The 21,334-nt window shown below is 38.8% G+C and overlaps 1 protein-coding gene across 3 annotated transcripts in view; it reads left to right on the forward strand.

The window, feature by feature from the left end:
* The window catches only part of ERC1 (ELKS/RAB6-interacting/CAST family member 1), a 357,838-nt gene that overhangs the window by 79,709 nt on the left and 256,795 nt on the right, over positions 1–21,334 (forward strand). For all 3 annotated transcript variants that reach the window (XM_065886875.1, XM_065886877.1, XM_065886878.1), the window contains one exon: positions 1,556–1,723. In XM_065886875.1, coding sequence (XP_065742947.1) covers positions 1,556–1,723 — 168 coding nt within the window. The remainder of the gene's footprint in view (positions 1–1,555; positions 1,724–21,334) is intronic.

Below are 21,334 nucleotides of genomic sequence, written 5' to 3' on the forward strand. Positions count from 1 at the left end.
GAGGAGAGGAGGATGGGGAGAGGAAAGAAATAGGTGAGGGAGATTAAGAGGGACAGACTTACAGCTACAAAATAAATGAGTCAAGGGGATGGAATGTACAGTGTGGGGAATACAGTCAGTAACTGTGGAATATTATTGTGTGGTGACGTATTGTAATAGACTTTTTGAGATGTATAGTAACATCAACTTACACTGCTGTGTTTCAGGAAGTAACATAGGGCTGTAGGTCAGTTATACTTGAAAAACAAACAGACTCAGAACAAGAGACCAGATATGTGGTTACCAGAGGTGAGGAATCAGGGGAGGGGAGATTGGATGAAGACAGTCAAAAGGTACAAACGTCCAGATATCACGTAAATAAGTACTAGGGGGCTTCCCTGGTGGCGCAGTGGTTGAGAGTCCACCTGCCAATGCAGGGGACATGGGTTCGTGCCCCGGTCCGGGAGGATCCCACGTGCCACGGAGCGGCCAGGCCCGTGAGCCGTGGCCGCTGAGCCTGCACGTCCGGAGCCTGTGCTCCACGACGGGAGAGGCCACAGCAGCGAGAGGCCCGCATACCGCACCAAAAAAAAAAAAAAAAAAAAGTACTAGGGGTGCGGTGCACAACAGGATAAAGATAATAAGCACAGCTGTGTGTTGTATGTGAAAGTCATTAAGGGAGAAAATTCTAAGAGTTCTCCTCACGAGGAAAAGGTTGTTTTCTATTTCTTTAATTTTGTATCTGTATGAGACAATGGATGTTCACAAAACTTACTGTGATAATCACTTCATGATGCATGGAAGTCAAATTATGCTGTACACTTTAAACTTACACAGTGCTGTATGTCAGATATATCTCAAAAGTGGAAGAAAAAATAAGTACTTATATTAGATTTCTGATTATTTTAAAGTTATATCTAATGGATGGTATTAAACTTTGGTGATAAAGGTACCTGGATACCAAGCTTTAGCTGACTAGTCTTGACATCTGAAAGTAGACCTTGCTTTGCCTTACAGATCTCTAAGTGCATTATGGGATTGTCAGCTGCAGCTAGATTGTATTCTCTGATACAGCAGGTGTCATGTTTGGTGACGCTTACGGTTTTCTTTCTAATTTTGGATTTTCTAAAGTAGTGTAGCATCACTTGGGAACTTGTTAGAAATACTGATTCTTGAGCCCCAGCCCTGCCAAATTAGAAACTCGTGGCTTGGCCTGGCATTCTGTTTAAATCCTCCATATGATTCTAAAATTTGAGAAACATAATAGATTATACCACTTTTATAGAAGTAGCAAAGCTCAACCCCTTTATATAAATTCTCCAATTTTGTCCCCGTTATTCAGATCTATTTATTTTGATTACACCTTAATTTAACGGATGTACATTTTATTTTATTACGGCAGTGCTCACAAAATTTTAGGGTTTCATTTCTAAATAGTCACGGTTGTATTTAGAGTGGTATTTTATTTGATTCTAATGAAAGTTTACTATAAAGTATCATTTAGGCGACTGTACTCATCTGTTTGGAAGGAATTACGTCCCTTTTCAATTAATCATCTGTAAAAATGTTATATCAGGTGGACGCTCTGCGGTTGCGTTTGGAAGAGAAGGAAACCATGCTGAATAAGAAGACAAAACAAATCCAGGACATGGCTGAGGAGAAGGGGACACAAGCTGGAGAGATCCATGACCTCAAGGACATGCTGGATGTGAAGGAGCGGAAAGTTAATGTCCTTCAGAAGAAGGTGAGGTGCAGGTGTTGTGAGCCCAGGGCCCCGCATCAGACCCACGTCCTCGCTCCTGCCACTGAGTTGTGCCTAAGTGCTGTCAGAGCCTCTCTCTCGTTCCTCTGTTTATATTTTCGCAGGTTGTAATTGAAACCATTGCTGCAGGAGGTAGATTGTGGAAACTGTTCTGTACGTTCAGTTTTTAAACTTTCGAAGTAAACACTGTTTGGCATCTTCAGTAGTATTTTCCATGCTGCTGTCTCTGAAGAGTGCCTTGTGAATTGCCAGAGTATTCGCATGGGCGTTCTTCTGCCTCTCCGAATCTTCTGTCTCGTACGGCAGCTGTAGGGCCATGAATTAGTGTAGCACGTGGGCCGGGATTCTCGCAAGACTGCAATTTTGAATAGAAACACATGCTACTATAATGACATCTAATCTACATACGTCAAGGAAAGGAAGACTTTCTTTCCTATTTTACCTTAATCATAACTGGAAAGAGGCTAACGCTGTAATAAATAAGGAAAGTACTAATAATTGTCTTCCCCTCCCCCTTTTAGCTAAATTAAAGGGTACCTTTGAGATAATAGTTATATAGACACTGGTATTTATTGTTCTTCTCCACTGAGGGGATAGATCAGAAATATTTGACATTGTCCCAGTTTATTTTTAACCTCTAACAATAGCCCAGGAATAAAACTCTCTTCTCTAAACCTCAAATTCAGCTTTTCTTTTGTGTATAGAGGACCATGTTCAATAGTTGTCCTCTATTAATTTGGTTTTCATTTGCTTTCAATGAGTAAACATAAAAATTTGATCACTCTAGATAAGTGACTGTAGTATCTTATTAGTGGATGCTACTTTGTTTTACATTTTTATACATGTGTTCTTCTCACCTTACCCCCCACTGCTCACTTCCCCTTACCGGTTTCTTGTATACGCTTCCAGGCACAGTTTACATACACAGTTTACACAGGCAGATACATATTCTCTTTTTTTCTGTTTACCTCTTTCTGTGTTCTTCCATGAACATTTTATGCACAATCCATATAAAGCAAAAATGTTTCTCTAAACACAGGTGTTACCATTCCTTTATTTCCCTTTGCTTTCCTTTTTTTCCCATTAATGTATTTTGAAACTTCTTCTGGGGCTTCTTCATTGTTACCAACAGCACTGTGCGGATGTGCTATGGTTTATTACAAGGTTTCCACTGGTGGACAGTCTGCTTAAAGTTTCTGCTGTTATGTAAAATGATGCTGCATTTTAAAAATGTGCATGTTTAGTTCATTCATAAGTGAAGTATATTTCTAGGTAAATTACTTAAAGTAGAATTGCTGGGTGAAAGGATATGCATTTGTAATGTTGGTGGATTTTGCCAAGTCACAAGTACATTGGTTAGAACCCAAAGGTTGGTTGAAAGTAATGCACATCTTATTTTTAACTAGATAAACATTAAAAAAAGTTTTTCATAATTGTGAACAGGGGTTTGAAGTTAGAAATAGCACCTCATCATCCTGGAATAATCATAGTTTGTAAAAATAGAGTGGCAGCACTTATGTTACCACTTTATATCTGTAATCTTGTTTAATCCTTGCAACTTTCTGCTAGTGGATTTTAGATCTTGATTGCTCTGTTATAATCAGTGGCTAAATTTTTAGGCCATGACACATAATAAGAAATATATTTTACATTAATCTGTATCAACGTATGGTATACATGCTTAGAGATACAGCTAAAACAGAATTTTCACAAAATATACTCTGAACTATCTTCTCCCATTTCTTAAAGGAAATAGAAAAGTGTTAGTCCCAATCCATTAAGTTATTTCAGTACTCACTAATAAAACACTTTTACACCTTGGTATCCGTTCTCGCATGCTCCCCTTTCCTGCCCCCAAAACAAAAACAAGCCCCAAACCAACAAAGTCCCAGACATATTACATAATAAGGGAGGTTCAAATTTGTACAAATCTGTTTAGCTAAAAAAGTGGTAGCTTCAGGTTTTGTCACAAGGTTGGTCTTATTCCAAAATGCAGCTTTTCCCATGACAACAACTTCCCTGTTGGGAGGATTAGACAGTAGTATGTGTTCAAGCTTTGTGACACTACAGGGCATCATACAAATATAACATGTATTATGCTTTGTCTAGTCTCTTTGCCTTTCGCTGTGGAGGGCCAGTGGAGTAGGCTCTAGAGGGCCGGTAATTGTGCTCTTTTTAGTACACTAGCTGCCTCACTAATTTGTCATGTTATAGACTTTGATTTGTCTTAAAACAGTTATCAAATAGGTAGCACAGTTACTTTCAAAACTGGTTTAGATTATTACTGCTTCTTTTAAGATAATGCCTCTAGAACTGTCATTTTCAGTGCTTAGAGCCTTTATGTTCTGCCTGCTTATTTTGTTGTAGAAGTTACTGTACTAACATCATTAGACTCAATGTTCGTGATGTGTTTCCTGGACCATTGTTTGCTGATAAAATAGAAATAACTTTAATTTTTGGATCCACATAAAATAAACAAAAAGACACAGTAAGTTTAGAGGCAGTTAAAGGTTCTCAAGAGAGCTATAATTATTTGTATTACGGCTTTCCTTTCTTGAGGTGCAGACATCCTCTTGCTCCAGGATTCTATGAGCAAAAGCTTGATTTTCGGGTGGTTGACAGAGGGGAGCTGGCTGAGTGCGAGACTGGGGGTTGAGGGAGTAGAGTGAACTCTGATGAGCTGGGCTGTGGTGATATGGTGGCTTCAGGAGGCCGTGTGAAAGGTGATGAGCCACACGGACAGGATGTAGAAGGCACCATCTGTGGAGTAGATCATGTAGGAGATCTGGGAGAAGAGCGACAGGATGGAGATGAAATGGCCCAGACGATGGTGACTGTGGAGGCCGCGTATCTGGCGTTCATTGAACTACAGGATGTTGGTGATGGCCAGTACCCGTCCACAGCAGTGATGCAGAGATGCACACAGCACGTGATTCCAAAGGACAGCCAGATGTCACATAGGATTTGGCCAAAGTTCCAGGTGTGGGTGATGGTATATGTGATGCAGATGGCTATGACCAAGATGAAAGCCGAGAAGATTGGTCTTGGCCAGGGAGCCAGTGAGATAGTTGGTTGGCATGTGGAGCTTCCTGGTAAGGAAGACAGTGAGAAGCACAAAGGCTTTGGTGAAGACTTTGGTCCATGTGATGATGGAAAGGACCTCAGCAAGAGAGATCTTGAGTTCCTGGAAGGTCCCAGATCCCAAGCCTCTGGGGTTTCTGCAGCATTCAGGATCTCTTAGAGGCCCCCAGGAAGAGGCCTTCTGCTGACGGGTTTGGAGGGGGCATTCTAGGTGGCTCTCTCCGTACTCATAGCTCCTTCTTCCACAGTTGTCTTCCCCACAGAACAAGGGCATCCTTCCATTTCACACTGGAGGGCGACATATATCACATGAATAGACACAGTGAAAAGACCCCAGGTCTTACTTGTATTAAGAACACGGAGGTGACTCAGCTGTAATCAAAGGTTGTTCTAACTCAGACGAATCTCAAGGTTCTCACTCTTCTGGAACTCTGGTAGACACATGCTGAATTTGTTAGATAACCATCAGGTTACCCACCAGTGTGGACAGAGCTCTACAGGTCTTGCTTTTGGCCTTTGGGCTCTTTCCAAAGGCTTGAGGCTCTTACTGTTTGATGATGTATTCAGAATTTCCCCCTCTCTTTTCTGTTCTGAGAAGATTCTGGATTTCAGGTTGTCTCCTGGGAACTTTTAAAGCTAGAGCACCAGCCGATTAAGAGAAGCAGTTCAGTCAACAGCCCACAGTTTTCCCAGGTTAATCTTGACACATAATGAGGTACTTGTTTTGGTTCCTTTTCCACTGATCGTTTCTGAGCCGGGAGAGAGAAATGTTCCAGTTACCAAGACTTGAAGAATGCGTGAGTGTGGAGAACACAAACAAATGGCTCGCTGTGAGTTCCCCAAGAGGAGCATGGGACCAGCAGCCCTCCCTGGCCACACGAGCGCTCTGTGTGCTGTGGTGCGGCCCTTCCCCCTTCCTCCTTGCTTGTCACCTGGTTTTGTCCCACGTTAACTACAACCCCCAGCCGAGCACCTTCCGCTGGGCTCTTCCCTTCCCTATGCCTTTGAGATGCCCTCTATTGCTTTCTTCTTCTTCTTCTTAAATTAACAGGCTTTATTTTTAGGGCATTTTCCCATTTATTCCCTGCGCACAGTTTCCCGTTATTAACATCTTGCATTGGTGTGGTGCATTTGTTAAAATTGATGAACCGATATTGGTACATTGTTATTAACTAAAGTCTGTAGCTTACAGTAGGTTTCACTCTTTGTCTTGTACAGTTCTGTGGGTTTTGCCGAATGTATAATGACATGGATCCACCATTACAGAGTCATACAGAGTATTGTCACTGCCCTAAAGATCTCTGTGTTCTACCTGTTCACCTCTCTCCCAGCTCGCTACCACGGATGTTTTTACTGGTTATAGTTTTGCCTTTTCCAGAATGTCATGTATTTGGAATCATAGAGTATGCACCCTTTCCAGGATTTGTTTCTTTTACTTACTATATGCATTTAAAATTCCTCCATTTCATTTCATGGCTTGATAACTCATTTCTTTTTATCGCTGAATAATATTCTGTTGTCTGATGTACTACAGTTTGTTTATGTAATTACCTGCAGAAGGACATCTTGGTTGCTTCCAATTTTTATCAATTATGAATAAAGCTGCTATAAACATTCACATACAGGTTTTTGTGTGGGCACAAGTTTTTAACTCATTTGGGTAAATACCTAGGAGCATGATGGCTGGATATATGGTTAGACTATGTTTCGCTTGTAGAAACTTCCCCTATATTGCTTTTTGTTTGTTCGTTTGTTTTTGACTGCGGCAGGTCTTAGTTGCAGCATAGGGGACCTTTTGTCGTGCGCACAAGCTTTTCGTTGCGGCGCGCGGGCTTCCCTCTAGTTGTGGCATGTGGGTTTTCTCTCTCTAGTTGTGGCGCATGGGCTCCAGAGCACATGGGCTCTGTAGTTTGCAGCACACGGGCTCTCTAGTTGAGGTGCATGGGCTTAGTTGCCCCCTGGCACGTGGGATCTTATTCCCCTGACCAGGGATTGAACCCGTGTACCCTGCACTGGAAGGTGGATTCTTAACCAGTGGACCACCAGGGAAGTCCCTATATTGCTTTTTAATTGGGAACTTTGAAACACATTAGCTTTGCAAAACTTGTTATACACTTGAGTATTTTTTTTTTCTTGGTCAATGTGTATTAATGTTTTGGCTTGCTGTAAATCCCTGGGTTATTCCCACTGTAGATTGTTGCTGTAACTTTGCTACTAACTTCTAGTGTGCCCACAATTATTTTTTTAATAGAAAAAATAATTCTGAAGTATACTTTGGGGGAGAGAGTTGTACAATCATTGTAAAAGTTTAGCCTCTGAAACTTTTTTTGTCTAATTTTTATGCATAATGTAGAATCACTAGTATATTTGAAATATATTCGTTTTGAAATATTTGAAATATTGAGTAAATGTACTCAACTGTTTTAAAATCTAGATTTTAATGCACTAAGAAGGGGGTCAAAGGGTGCAAACTTGCAGTTATAAAATAAATAGGTCCTGGTGATGTTACATATGGCATGGTGACTAAATATAGTTAACAGTACTGTACTGCATGTTTGAAAGTGGCTAAGAGAGTAGATCTCAGAAGTTCTCACCACAGGAAAAGAAATTTCATAACGATATATGGTAACAGATGTTAACTAGACTTAATTGTGGTGATATTTTGCAGTATATACAAATACTGAATCATTATGTTGTACACCTGAAACTACACAATGTTACATGTCAGTTATACCTCAGTTAAAGAAAAGACACTAAGAAATGACAATGTGGATTAAAAAATTAGCTAGTTTTAAGTTATGAAAGTAATATATGTTCAAAGTAAAAAAAAAAATTCAAGAAGTACAAAAACATATGAAATGAACTTATCTTTTCTCATCCTTTGACCCTCTCAGTGCAGCTCCTTAGAGATGTAACTTGTTAATAATTATTTGTATACTCTTCTATAAAATATCTGTGCATATATAGGCATACGTATATTACACACCTTTTTTAAAACAGACAAGTGGGATCATACTTTTTTATTCCTTTAAAAATAAACATATTTTTGTGTCTTTTTATACGTAGCTTTATCTCATTGTTTTTAACGTCTGCATGGTTTTTGGTGTCTCACTTGCACCGTAATTAACTGATGTCCTATAGCTGTATAAGTAGATATTTATAGGTTTTTTTTCTTGTTTATATATTTGTTATAGTAGCATAACAGTTAATGACGTAAACATACCTCATTCATGAATTGATATTGTATGCATCTAAAAAAATTGATGGATGCCCAGTTCTCTAAAAAGCTTGTGCTTTTATATATTAAGATGAGTTTCTGCACAGCTTCATCAGACGTTTGTTGCCAAACCTTTAAAAATTTCCGCTGACCTGGTAGATAATTTAAAAATATCTTCTTTCTTCCTTCCTTCCTTCCTCCTTCCCCCCTCCTTCCCTCCCTCCCTCCCTCCCTCTCTTCCTTTCTTCCTTCCTTCCTTCCTTCCTTCCTTCCTCTCTCTCTCTCCCCGCCCCCCCATTTACTTATTTATTTATTTATTTATGGCTGCGTTGGGTCTTTGTTGCTGTGCGTGGGTTTTCTCTAGTTGCAACGCGTGGGTTTTCTCTAGTTGCAGCGAGCAGGGACTACTCTTCGTTGCGGTGCACAGGCTTCTCATTGCGGTGGCTTCTCTTGTTGCGGAGCACAGGCTCTAGGCGCGCAGCCTCAGTAGTTGTGGCTTGTGGGCTCTAGAGCGCAGGCTCAGTTGTTGTGGCATACAGGCTTAGTTGCTCTGCGGCATGTGGGATCTTCCCAGAACAGGGCTCGAACCCGTGTCTCCTGCATTGGCAGGTGGATTCTTAAACACTGTGCCACTAGGGAAGTTCCAAAAATATCTACTTTCTTGCTTAGTATTTATTTAAATTTGAGTGCATGTTGAGCATTTTTTCATAGGGTTTTCTTCGTTTTGAAGCTACATATTCATGTCATTTCTACATTTTTCTATTAGATGGTTTATTTTTTTCCCTTATTGATTTATAGGGGTTCCCTAGTAAGTGCATTGGCCTCTTTCCTCATGTTTTACAAATATATTTTCTTGTTTGTCATTTTCTTTTTTACTTCCTTTATGATATTTGTTTTAGAATTTATGTGTCAAATTTAGTCGTCCTTTCCTCTGTGTTCTCTCAGTTTTCAGTCATGCTCAGAAAGTCCTTATGCCCACCAAGGTTTTTAAGTAATTCACGCATGCTTTCTTCTGGTACATTTAAAGTTTCTTTTTTCTTTATACCTAAAAATTGTTTTATAAAATTTATATATTGGCTTTAATGATTCAGCTTTTTCTTCTTATATGTGGCCAGTCATCGTTATAATATTTATTAAATAATCTACCTTTTTCCTCCTGATTTGAAATGCTAAATGTGGGCCTGTTTCTGGTCTGTTCCGTTTATCTGCCTCTGTTTCTTTGACTGCTTTTTATGAAAAATACTTAGTTTGTTTATAACCCCCCTTCCTGGTTTTTGTTGGTAAGCTTTGTTGTCTTTTGCTGAGTCCACAATACTTTTCATATTTACATTGTGTTGGTTTTTGAGGGGGAAAAAGTCTTTTCTGTAATCGTGGCTCAGATTGTTTAGCCTTTATTTCTGTGTTTAAGTGAATTTAGTGTTTACCACTGTTTGTAGCACCATGGCTTACCTGTTCCCAAGGTTTACATTTCATTTAGTTCTTGGTTCCCCAAGAACTCCTTTGAACACTTTTTCAAGAGTGGTCCTGGGTGCTTGCTTGTTTGTTTTTTTTTTTTAAGTGTACCTTTTTATTTAAGATTTTTTTTTTTTGACGTGGACCATTTTTAAAGTCTTTATTGAATTTGTTACAGTATTGCTTCTGTTTGATGTTTTGGTTTTTTGGCCGTGAGGCATGTGGGATTTTAGCTCCCTGACCAGGGATTGAACCTGTACCTCCTGCATTGGAAAGCATAATCTTAACCACTGGACAGCCAGGGAAGTCCGCTGGGTGCTTGCTTGTTGACCATGCATTTATATTATCTTTTTACATTTTATAATTTAATTATTTGTGAGATTCAAAAAGCATAGAGAATAACATAATAAGTAATAGTAATTACTCATCTTGGGAAGTAAAATTTCAAACAGAGTCAGAGTTCTTTGGCATGTCTTTTCTTGAGAGTATTCCCCTCCATTCTCTCCCAGAAATAAACGCTTGCTTTGGTGTTTATGCATGCACCCGTATCTTAGGTCAGGATGCGTGTTTTTGTACAACCTGTGTATGTGTTAATAAAACTTATATAAGAGGAAATACACATGGCAGATAAATATGAAAAGTTACGTACCCTCACTGTAATCAGTGGAATGTAAAATAAGACCAGATTAAGAAACCATTTTATACTTACTGTTGTAAGCTGTGTTGGCAGAGATTAAGTCTCACAGTATCAGGTGTTGGTAAATATGACAACTGAATTTCTCACACAGTGCTGTTGGGTTTTTAAATAGGTACAACTATTTTGGAAAGCGCTTACTAAACATAAGGGTACCCTGCCAGATACATATACTTTAGATGAACTCCAGGATGTATGTAAGAACGCTCATAGTAACCTTGTTTGGATTAAGGAAAAAACCAAAACAGAACTGAGGAAGCACTTTGCATATGTTTATTGACAGAATGATTGAGTTAGTAAGTTGTGGTATAGTCACACAGTGGAATATATTATTCTTTTCGTTTTAGGGCAAGGGAATATTTAGGATAAAAATTCAGCAAAGTTATTTCTTCTGGAGGTAGGGAAGGGAAGAGGGTTGGGATAAGGAAGAATATATGAGTATCTTTAGGTAATTCTCATTCTTACGATGGGTAATGCGTTTGTGTGTAATTTAACATACTTCATAACATATAGGTGTATATTTATATTTGAAATATATTTAAAATACCTGGAGGCAGATTTTTTTTTTTTTTTTTTGCGGCTCCGGACGCGCAGGCTCAGCGTCCATGGCTCACGGGCCCAGCCGCTCCGCGGCATGTGGGATCTTCCCGGACCGGGGCACGAACCCGTGTCCCCTGCATCAGCAGGCGGACTCTCAACCACTGCGCCACCAGGGAAGCCCCTGGAGGCAGATTTACTTCTGTTTAATTTGCATTGCTGGTACATGGGTGCTTATTATATACTTTATATGTTTCCTTTTGTTTGAATATGAATAATAAAAATGCCTAGAAAATACCTTCTCTGTACCTACATATCTATCTTCATTGAGAAAGAATTTTTCCTATGTTTTACTTTAAATTTATTCCTAATTTTATAATTGTGAAATTAGAACCGCCTTTCTCTAGAAGTTTATTTGTGTATTTTGAAACAATGTCTGGTGCAGATGTAGAGTCTCATTTGATAAAGCCCAGCTGTTCGTTTGATTAAAAGTTCCTACAAAGTCTGGCAAATGGATTTATTCAGCTTATGGTCAGATATGTCCAATTAAGGTGAATGGATGGCTTCGACAGTTTTGACCCTCTTTCCTTGAACCAGAATTTGGCTACTTACTGTATTTGCTGGTTAAGGTTAACTTGGGCCGTACTGAACAAGTGTAACCCTCCTTCAGCGGGGTGGTTTTTTAGATATTGGGAGCCTATATTTGACAGCCCCCAAATCTTATTTTCCTCAGTGAAATATTGCTGTTCCTCCCATTGTTCTTATTGCCCTGGTTAATTTTTCTGATGGCAGTTGTTTTTCTACACTCCTTTTTCCTCCATACTTGTACTCTTTGGATTTTTGAATCTAGTTGCAAGAGAGATGATTAGAAGGTGCTTAATGTTCTGTTCTTGGCCCTCCCTGAAATGTGGTATTGGGAAAACTCACTAACCCTCAGTTTCCTCATCTGTAGACAGGGTATAATAGTTACTTTGGGGGGGTTGTTAAAGGATGTAATGTGTATAAAAGCACCTTGGAACCCATGAAGTGTTATATACCATGCATATATTAATAGGTGTTAATATTGTTTATTCTTATTACACTTTACTTTGCTAAATTCAGCCAATGATTCTAATCTTTGAGAATCTTTTGAAACTTGATTTATTTAGTCTGTTTATCTCCTTCAGTTTTATGCCTTCAACCCTTATGAATATATTCTTTTTTTAAAAAAAGTAAATTTATTTATTTATTTTTGGCTGTGTTGGGTCTTTGTTGCTGTGTGCGGGCTTTCTCTAGTTGCGGCGAGCGGGGGCTACTCTTTGTTGCGGTGCACAGGCTTCTCATTGCGGTGGCTTCTCTTGTTGTGGAGCACGGGCTCTAGGCGCATGGGCTTCAGTAGTTGTGGCATGCGGGCTTTAGTTGTTGCAGCATGCGGGTTCAGTAGTTGTGGCTCGCAGGCTGTAGAGCGCGGGCTCAGTAGTTGTGGCTCGTGGGCTCTGGAGCGCAGGCTCAGTAGTTGTGGCGCACAGGCTTAGTTGCTCCGCGGCATGTGGGATCTTCCCGGACCAGGGCTCAAACCCGTGTCCCCTGCATTAGCAGGTGGATTCTTAACCACTGTGCCACCAGGGATGCCCATGAATATATTCTTTATACATCCATGTAGGTGATAAAATGTTGCAGACATTTTATCAGAAAAGGCCCAGAAAAGACTTTTGTGGTATATTGTAAGAAAACTCTCAGATTGATATGGTTATCCAAACAATTCTTAGACCTCCTTTTGTTGTCTGTAGGTTTTTTGTTTGTTTGTTTGTTTTTTTGGTAATCCCAGTTTGTTTGCAGGTCTAATTTATTTTTTATTTTTTAAAAACTTTTATTTTATATTGGAGTATAGTTGACTTACAATGTTGTGTTAGTTTCAGGTGTACAGCAAAGTGATTCAGTTATACATTTACATGTAACTATTCTTCTTCAAGTTCTTTTCCCATTTCGGTTATTACAGAGTATCGAGCGTTCCCTGTGCTGTACAGTACAGTTCCTTTGTAAATCCATTTTCTCCTCTGTTCTTCATCCAGAAGAAATCTGTCTTGAAAACCTGAGTCCACTGGACTCATTATCATTCTGTATCATTCCTTCTGAGAGTGATGTGAGCCACTCGATGATGTACATGTTGGCCTAGCTTTCTAAGCAGTGTGTCTATTTGTATACACTGGAATCTTCTTGGCTCCTCTCCTTTCCCCCCTTACTGAGTACATTGATAGTTTCACAGTCACTTTATGTTGCTGTGGGCGTCCCAGTCTTCCCAGGCGTCCTCAGCTGTCTCATTCATGCAGTCAACATTGCCTTCTGCTGTGCACCTGGCACTGTGCTAAGTACACAGACAGGATCGTTTCTGTTCTCAGAGTCTCAGGGTTGTAGCAGTTAAAGAAGTTAACATACAAATGGTGTACAGTGGGCACAAAGGAAGACATTCCAGATTCGACCTTGTGTGAAAGGAGTCTAAGAGAGGTCTTAGCAGTCGAGTCTTGAAAGGTGTGTGAAAGTTTGCTAGACAGATGGGGAAGGGGTAAGACGTCCCAAGCTGAGAGAGCGGTGTGAATGAAAAAGGGGAAGAGTGTCCTTTCCAGAGGGTCACGCCCTGGAATTTTACCTCTGGACTTCATACATTTGTAATACGGATTCCTAAAAATTTCTGGTAGAGCTCTGTCTCTCACTGCCTTTTCTTTCTTATTATGATCTCTCATATTACCTGGTCTCTGAGAAAATTATTCCCATTTCTTACATAATGAGAAGGTTTTCAGAGAATGTACTCATCTTTATTGTCCTATTAGTTTATTTAGGAAACTAATAAATAGAATTCAATATTTCATTCCCCTGGCCCTGAAGATTTTCCTTCAGAAGCTTTAGAAATTTACCTGCGGTGGTATACTGAAGTATAACCTTACAGGCGGAACTTGAGATTTTCCTGGAGACATGTTTTTTTATTTTTTAATTAATTAATTAAATTTACTTTTGGCTGCATCAGGTCTTAGGTGCAGCATGCGGGATATTCATTGAGGCACGCAGGGTCTTTCGTTGCAGCGGGTGGGCTTCTCTGTAGTTGTAGCGGCAGGTTTTCTCTTCTCTAGCTGTGGTGTGCAGACTGCAGGGCGCATGGGCTCTGTAGTTGTGGCACGCAGGTTCCACAGCTCATGGGCTCTATAGTTTGTGGCACGCGGGCTCAGCAGTTGTGGTGCATGGGCTTAGTTGCCCCTGCGGCATGTGGGATCTTAGTTCCCTGACCAGGTATCGACCCAGCATCCCCTGCATTGTAAGGTGGATTCTTTACCACTGGACCGCGAGGGAAGTCCCTGGAGACATGTCTTAATTCTATGCAACACTTAACCTACTTTGCTGCTTCTTTTTTTTAAAATTTATTTAGTTTTGGCTGCGTTGGGTCTTCATTGCTACGTGCAGGCTTTCTCTAGTTGCAGCGAGCAGGGACTACTCTTCATTGTGGTACACGGGCTTCTCATTGCAGTGGCTTCTCTCGTTGTGGAGCATGGGCTCTAGACTCGTGGGCTTCAGTAGTTGTGGCATGCAGGCTCAGTAGTTGTGGTGCATGGGCTTATTTGCTCCGCGGCACGTGGGATCTTCCCGGAGCTTGAACCCATGTCCGCTGCATTGGCAGGCGGATTCTTAACCACTACACCACCAGGGAGGTCCCTATTTTGCTTCTTGATTTAAACACTTATTCCATAAGGAAGAGCAGTTGGTAACTCTGCTTTCATCCTTTCCTTGTTCTTGGCATCTGCATTCTCTATCATTTTTCTCACAAATAATACTTATAATTGTAAATTTAAGTAATATTTAAGGAGAATACCAGGAAACAATGTATTACTTTGGCATGTTAAATATGCATTAAAAGTCCTTGTTTTCTGAAAATAGTAGCAGCTTTGATAATGGCTGGATTGTGAATCACATACTCTGGACCGATTTTGGCTGTGACTGGGCCACCACTGCCTGCCCATAGCCTTCCAGCTTTCTAGGTAGTATATGTATTTGTACGCACAGGGATAGCCCTGTGCTCATAGAATGAAATGAGACAATAGCAGATGGCCAAGCATGCAGTACAATGGGATTAGCAGTGGCCTCTCCTTTCCAGGGCTCTCCCCTATGGTTTAAAGTAGTTTTGTGTTACAGTAAATTTCTTATCTTTATAATAAATCACTGACCTGGAAAATGTAATTGAGCATTTGAATCTGAGCTGCATTCAAAATCTGTGTTAAAATTGTACAGCTTCTTGCTTGATTGATTATAAATGGTAATGTAGCTTGGAGTTTAATTTGCTGACGCAGACGTTATCATCTTCCCCTTCTATGCCTCTGTAACTTCTCTTTATTTCACCTTGCCTGCATCTCCAGTTTCCTACATTTTGGTATTTAGAGTTTAGATTTATCAGTAGCAGAAAGCTAACTGATAATTGAATTAGCAAGTTTTCCCTTTTTGTGGTCCTAGATTGGTTCTTTAAGTCTCCTATTATTTTGTTTTCCGTAGGAAGTCAGAAAGAATAGGTTCTTTATATACTCTATTTGTTTGCTGTAGAGTCTTGACTTAAGGACATGTTAATTTCTTCACTTTTTCCATATCATAAAATGGAAAGAATATATTTTATCATTGAAAACAATATTTACTAATTTATTCTAAGAAAATTAATATTTTAAAAATTGTGCTTTTATTTTTAATAAAGATTAATTGTAATGTTTTCTAAATATTATTTTTAAATCACAAGCCAGCTGTTAATGAAGCTAAGTTGAAAGAAGAGCAGGTCAGGCCCTAATTGGATTTTAAGTTGGAAACTTAATATACTTAGGCATTAGAATTGTCCCTTTTCTTTCTTTCTTTATTATTTTTTAATAGAACTCAGTTTAATTAAAAAATTTTTTCCTCAGTGGAAAATATGTATAGCTAAATTCTTGAAATATTTTATTGAAAAAACAATGCATAGTAAATGAAGTCTGACTGATAACATTTCTGCTGGGGAATATGCTCCATATGGATTTACTTTGCTTCGTATAACTTTTTTCCCCTCACTTTTTCAAGTAAACCTTAAGGAGGGTAGATAGTTGAACTTGCAAAGTCTGATTTAACTTCCATTTGTCAGTAGATAACTGTTTTTAAATGATGCTGGTATTATACAAGTGACATCTTACAATGATTGAAGAATTATTCCCTAAAAAAGGGAGGATCTTAATTCACTTTGTTACAAAATATCTTTTCATTATATGTGCCTCCTCACCATCCCTCCTCTTCCAGAACACCCTTCTCCAAAAAATAAAAACAATAAAAGAAAACACAACATGCCTCATCCCTATCTTCCGATAATCTAGAAACAATACACTTTCGATATCAGTGATTAAAACAGAAAGAGCAATAGCATTGTAAAGATAGGCAGGGGGAGGAAAACCTCCCGCTGCATAATAAACTATCACTGAAGCTTAGTGGAGTAAACAGTCATTTTATTTATGAATCAGGAATTCAGGAAGGGCTCTCTTCCATAGTTTGTCCCTGATTTGTTTGGTGACAGCTAGGGGTGTCTGCAGCTCAGTGACCCACTACCAGGATGGTTGCTTCATTTGCGTACATCCTGCCTGGGTATTCCTTGGCTTCTGGCTATGTGTCTACGTGGCCAGTTAAGGGTTACGCTAGGAGTTGGTTTGGAAGCAGCAGGGGATTCCTTTTGTCTGTACTCTTTTGGTCACAGTAGTCACAGGACCTAACTTGATTTGGTGGCGGGAGCGTCAAGAAAAATACTCCACGTCTTACTAGAGGAGTGGCAAAGCCACTTACAGAAGAGCCGTAAAGTCGGAGACATTGTTGCGGCCGTCTGTGCAAAATATCTGCTCCAGTTGAATAAAAATGTTGGATAAAGGATTGAGAATATGAGGGCGAGATTTTGTTTGTGCGGTATGGTAATAAAGCTCTCACTTTCTTTTCTGTTGTCGTATGACTTTTTTGTGTATTTCCATGTTCTGCTCAGTGTTTTTTTGTTTGTTTTTTTGCTCAGTGTTTTAATCTCTTATTCATAGGACGTCTACTATCATCCATTGCTGTCAACAGAAGTCACTTCAAACCAGAAGGAATTCTAAACAGTTTTAAATTGTTTTACCCAGTTGAGGCATTATCACTGGGTATGAAAATAATTGATAGGAAAAGGGTACAGAGGAATAAGGTGTGCAGAAAGGGCAGGCTGACAGCAGAAGGTGAATTAATGCTATGTATTTAATTTGGAGATCATCATAGGTGAGCAGCACAACTGTCTAGATGAAAACTTTTGCATATGAGTGATCTAACGTGGAAGAGACGCCATCTAGATGTGCGTCAGACTATGTGCATGGATGACACAGTGATTGCAAGAGAATTTTTAAGTCCATTAAGAACAGAGAAACTTGACTAAACTGTTATCTGTATTTGTGTTATTTGGGGAATAACACCAGATAAATCTCAGTACTAGAGTAGTTTCACGCTTCGTTGATGGATATTGGGAACCTTGACTTTTTTCTATTTTCTTATTCTGTCACAGAAACTATGCTTTTTAAAGATTGACACTTCAAATTAATAGATTATAGTTTCATTCCATTTATATCAGTGTTTCTTAACTGGGAAGGGAGGGACAGTTTTGTCTCAAAAGGGGCATTGTACAAGGTCTAGAAACATTTTTTGGTTGTAAAAACCCGTGGGTGGGGGGGGGGTAGGGGGGAACCTTGGCTTTTAAAGCTAGCACCATGGGGTTAATTGGATTGATGCTTTTTTTCCTCCCTAATTGAGGTATAATTCACATACTGTAAACTTCACTAATTTAAACTATATAATTCAGTTGTTTTTGGTATATTTACAAGGTTGTGCAACCATCACTTTTGTCCAGTTCCAGAACATTTTCATGACCCTAAAAAGAAACCCATACCTGTCACAACCCCTATACTCTGCAACCACTACCTACTTTTTGTCTTTATCAATTTGCCTATTCTAGATATAAATGTAATCATATAATATGTAGCTTTTTATGTCTTGCTTCTTTAACTTAATGTTTTCAAGGTTCATTATGTTGTAGCAAGTGTCAGTACTTTATTCCTTTTTATGGCTGAATAATATTCCATTGTAATGAATATAGCACATTTTTTTTTATCCATTCGTCAGTTTCTGGACGTTTGGGTGGTTTCCACTTGAATAATGATTGTGTTACATCTATGTACAAGCTTTTGTATGAACACATGTTTTTCATTTCTCTGGAGTTTATATCTTGGAATGGAATTGATGTTAACTTTACCTGTAACTTTTTGAGGAACCGCCAAACTGTTTCTAAAGTGGCTGAACCGTTTTACATTTCTGCCAACACTAGTTATTTTTCTTTTTCAAATAGCCATTCTAATGGGTGTGCAGTGGTATGTTGTTGTGGTTTTGACTTGTATTTCCATAATGACTAATGATGTTGAATGTCTTTTCATGTAATTGCTGGCCATCTGTGTATCTTCTTTGGAGAAATGTCTATTCAGATCCTTTGCCCATTTTTAAATTGAGTTATTTGTCTTTTTATTGTTGAGTTCTAGAAGGTCTTTATTCGGGAGATTCCATCCATACCAGATAAGTGATTTGCAAATATTTCTCCCATTCTCTGGGTTATCTCTTCACTGTCTTGATAGCATCCTTTGATGCACAAAAGTTTTAAATTTGATGAAGTCCAGTTTATCTGTTTTTTCCTTAGTTGCTTATGTTTTTGACATCATATCTAAGAAACCATTGCCTAATTGAAGGTCACAAAGATTTCCTCCTGTGTTTTCTAAGAGTTTTATAGTCTTAGCTTTTACATTTAGGTCTTTGGTCCATTCCTAGTTAATTTTTGTATATGGTGTAAGGTAGGGATCCAACTTCATTATTTTGCATGTGGATATCCATTTGTCCCAGCACCATTTGTTGAAAAGACTGTTCTTTTCCCACTGAATGGTCTTGGGACCATTGCTAAAAATCAGTTGTACATAGACACACATGTTCATTTCTGAACTTTAAGTTCTGTTCCATCAATTTATATGTCTGTCTTGGTTACTGTAGCTTTGTAGTAGGTTTTGATATTGGACACTGTGAATCCTTTACCTTTGTTCCTTTTCAAGATCGTTTTGGCTTTTGGGAGTCCAAAAAAAGAAGTAAGCCCCCCCTCCCCCCAACATCAGGTCTTTCAGTTGATCAACACAGGATGTCTTTTAACTTATTTAGGTTGTTTTTAGTTTCTTTCATTGATATTTTGTAGTTTTCAGTTTACAAGCCTTGCACTTCTTTAAATTTATTCCTAAATATTTTATTATTTTTGATGCTGGTGTAAATGGAATTTTCTTTACTTCATTTTTAGATTATTTATTTTTAGTGTAAAGACATACAAGTGATTTTTGTTTATTGGTCTTGGGTTTTGAAATTTGGCTAAATTGGTTTATTATCTTTAATGGTGTTTTAGTGGATTCTTTAGTATTTTCTATGTATAAGATAATGCCGTCTGCAAATAGAGGTAGCTGTACCTTTTCTTTCCAATGTGGCTGCCTTTTATTTCTTTTTCTTCCCTAATTGTCCAGTATAATGATGAATAGAGGTGGTGAGAGTGGACATCCTTGTCTTGTTCTTTATCTTAGGGGAAAGGTTTTCATTTTTCACCTTAAGTATGATGTTAACTGGGTTTTTTACAGATGCCTTTTATCCAGTTGAGGAAGTTCCCTTCTATTCCTAGTTTATTGAGTGTTTTTTATCATGAAAAGGTGCTGGATTTTGTCCAATGCTTTTTCTGTAGCTATTGGGATGATCATGTAGTTTCTGTTCTTTATTAATACGGTACATTATATTGATTGATTTTTGTACGGTGGATCAATCTGGCATTCCTGGGATAAGAGTGGATGTGTTTTTAAAGAGCCTTGTATTTTTCACCTGGAGAGATGTGGAAACTTGTTCTACCACCATTATCGTGGAGGCAATAGCAATGGACCTGAGAGAATATAGCCTTTGGATAAATGCTTTATTTTCAAGTGCTAGGGCATAATATAAACAAGAAGCATTCGAAGGCTTATAGTGTAATGCTTTGTACAACACAGAAATAATTTTGACTCTTATTAAAACATCATTTCTTTGGACTTTTAAGTAGCTTCATGAATAATTTGAGGATTTATGTAATATGTCCATTTTCTGTTGATTGTATGCCATGTTAATATTCTCAGAGTCTTGCAAGCTCTAGTTTGGAGTGCCCTGACTTCTGTTTTGAATGAAAACATATTTTAAACTTGAAAAATAGTAATTAACAAGTCATATGGAAGGGTCATCCTTTTGGGACAAAGGTTGTTCTTAGTAGTCTCTCAGGAGACCTTGTAGTAGGAACTTGTCACAGTATAGATATTACATAGATAAGTATCTAGAAAGGGGCAAAGGATTTGGAAAAAAAATGCTTGATCAAAGTTTTGAAGCACAGTTAATATTTTCTTCTGCTTAAAACTGCTTATAATTTGGCATGAATTAACTTGCATTGCATTCTCACCTGTGGGAATGCCTGTTTGGATAGATGCCTAGGTGCCTGTCAACTCTAGTTGAGAAGTTGAAATAATTAACCTCCTGAAGAAGTTATTAAATCAAACTTTGATGAAGTAGCTTTTCGTGCTCTTCCTTCTCTCTGCCATACCGATGTGTACACCCTCACCAGAAAATAGCTTCCAGCATCAGACATGTATTTTGTCCTTTATCTATTTTATCTTCCTGTAATTGCCAGACCTCCTTACTTTTTTCTCCTGACACTTTTTTTTCCTACAGGGGTTTTTCAGATTAGACAAATCATTCAAGTTGACCAAGGAGAATTTACTAAATTTAATAAGATTCTTGGGCTTCCATTGCATATAGGTGAGGAACTGTTGTTTGGATCTATTCTCCCTGCATCCCAACCAGGCCAAACTCTTACACAGCAAATTTGGTAACACAGTATCTTTGTAAAACAGCTAAGCAAGCGATTTTAAGTGAAGTGGCTATTCGTTTTAGAAAATATTGTGGGTATTTGAAAAGAATGCCACTAATTAATGATTTTTTACTTTTCTCCTACCCTTTTGACAATCTGATGAAAGCTGCGGGTACTCTTCATGTAAAAATGCACATGGCTCATTTGTGTGGACTGGGATGTCAGACACACCTTAAAGGCCATCCCCGAACTCCTGCTTCAAAATGCCCACCATTGGTGAAACAATCAAGTTGCGATACAAGGGTCTCTAGCTTTTACAAAGCCATAAAATTATGTATATGGTTCAAATATAGCATAAATTGAGGGCAATTACAATTTCATGTTAAATGCTATTTAACTAGAAAGTGCACATACATAGCTGCTGTGATGAGTGACCCAGATCCCCCCTTGAGGGTTGAAGGATGTATTCTCCCAGGTGCTGGAAGTATCCCCTGTGGAGATTGCCTTGGCTAAAGAGACCTACCTTGTACAAGGCCACACCCCTCCCCATTGGCATCCAGTGATTGATCCTTGTAGGATACAAGCGCTTGAATCCATTGCCCTGACTTGGGGCAACTCTGAAAGGTCATCACAGATTCAGAGCTCCCCATGGGGTTGTCTGAATCCTTTGGGACTTCATGGAAG

This window comes from Phocoena phocoena, chromosome 11 (genome assembly GCF_963924675.1).
Source record: "Phocoena phocoena chromosome 11, mPhoPho1.1, whole genome shotgun sequence".
Lineage (NCBI taxonomy): Eukaryota > Metazoa > Chordata > Mammalia > Artiodactyla > Phocoenidae > Phocoena > Phocoena phocoena.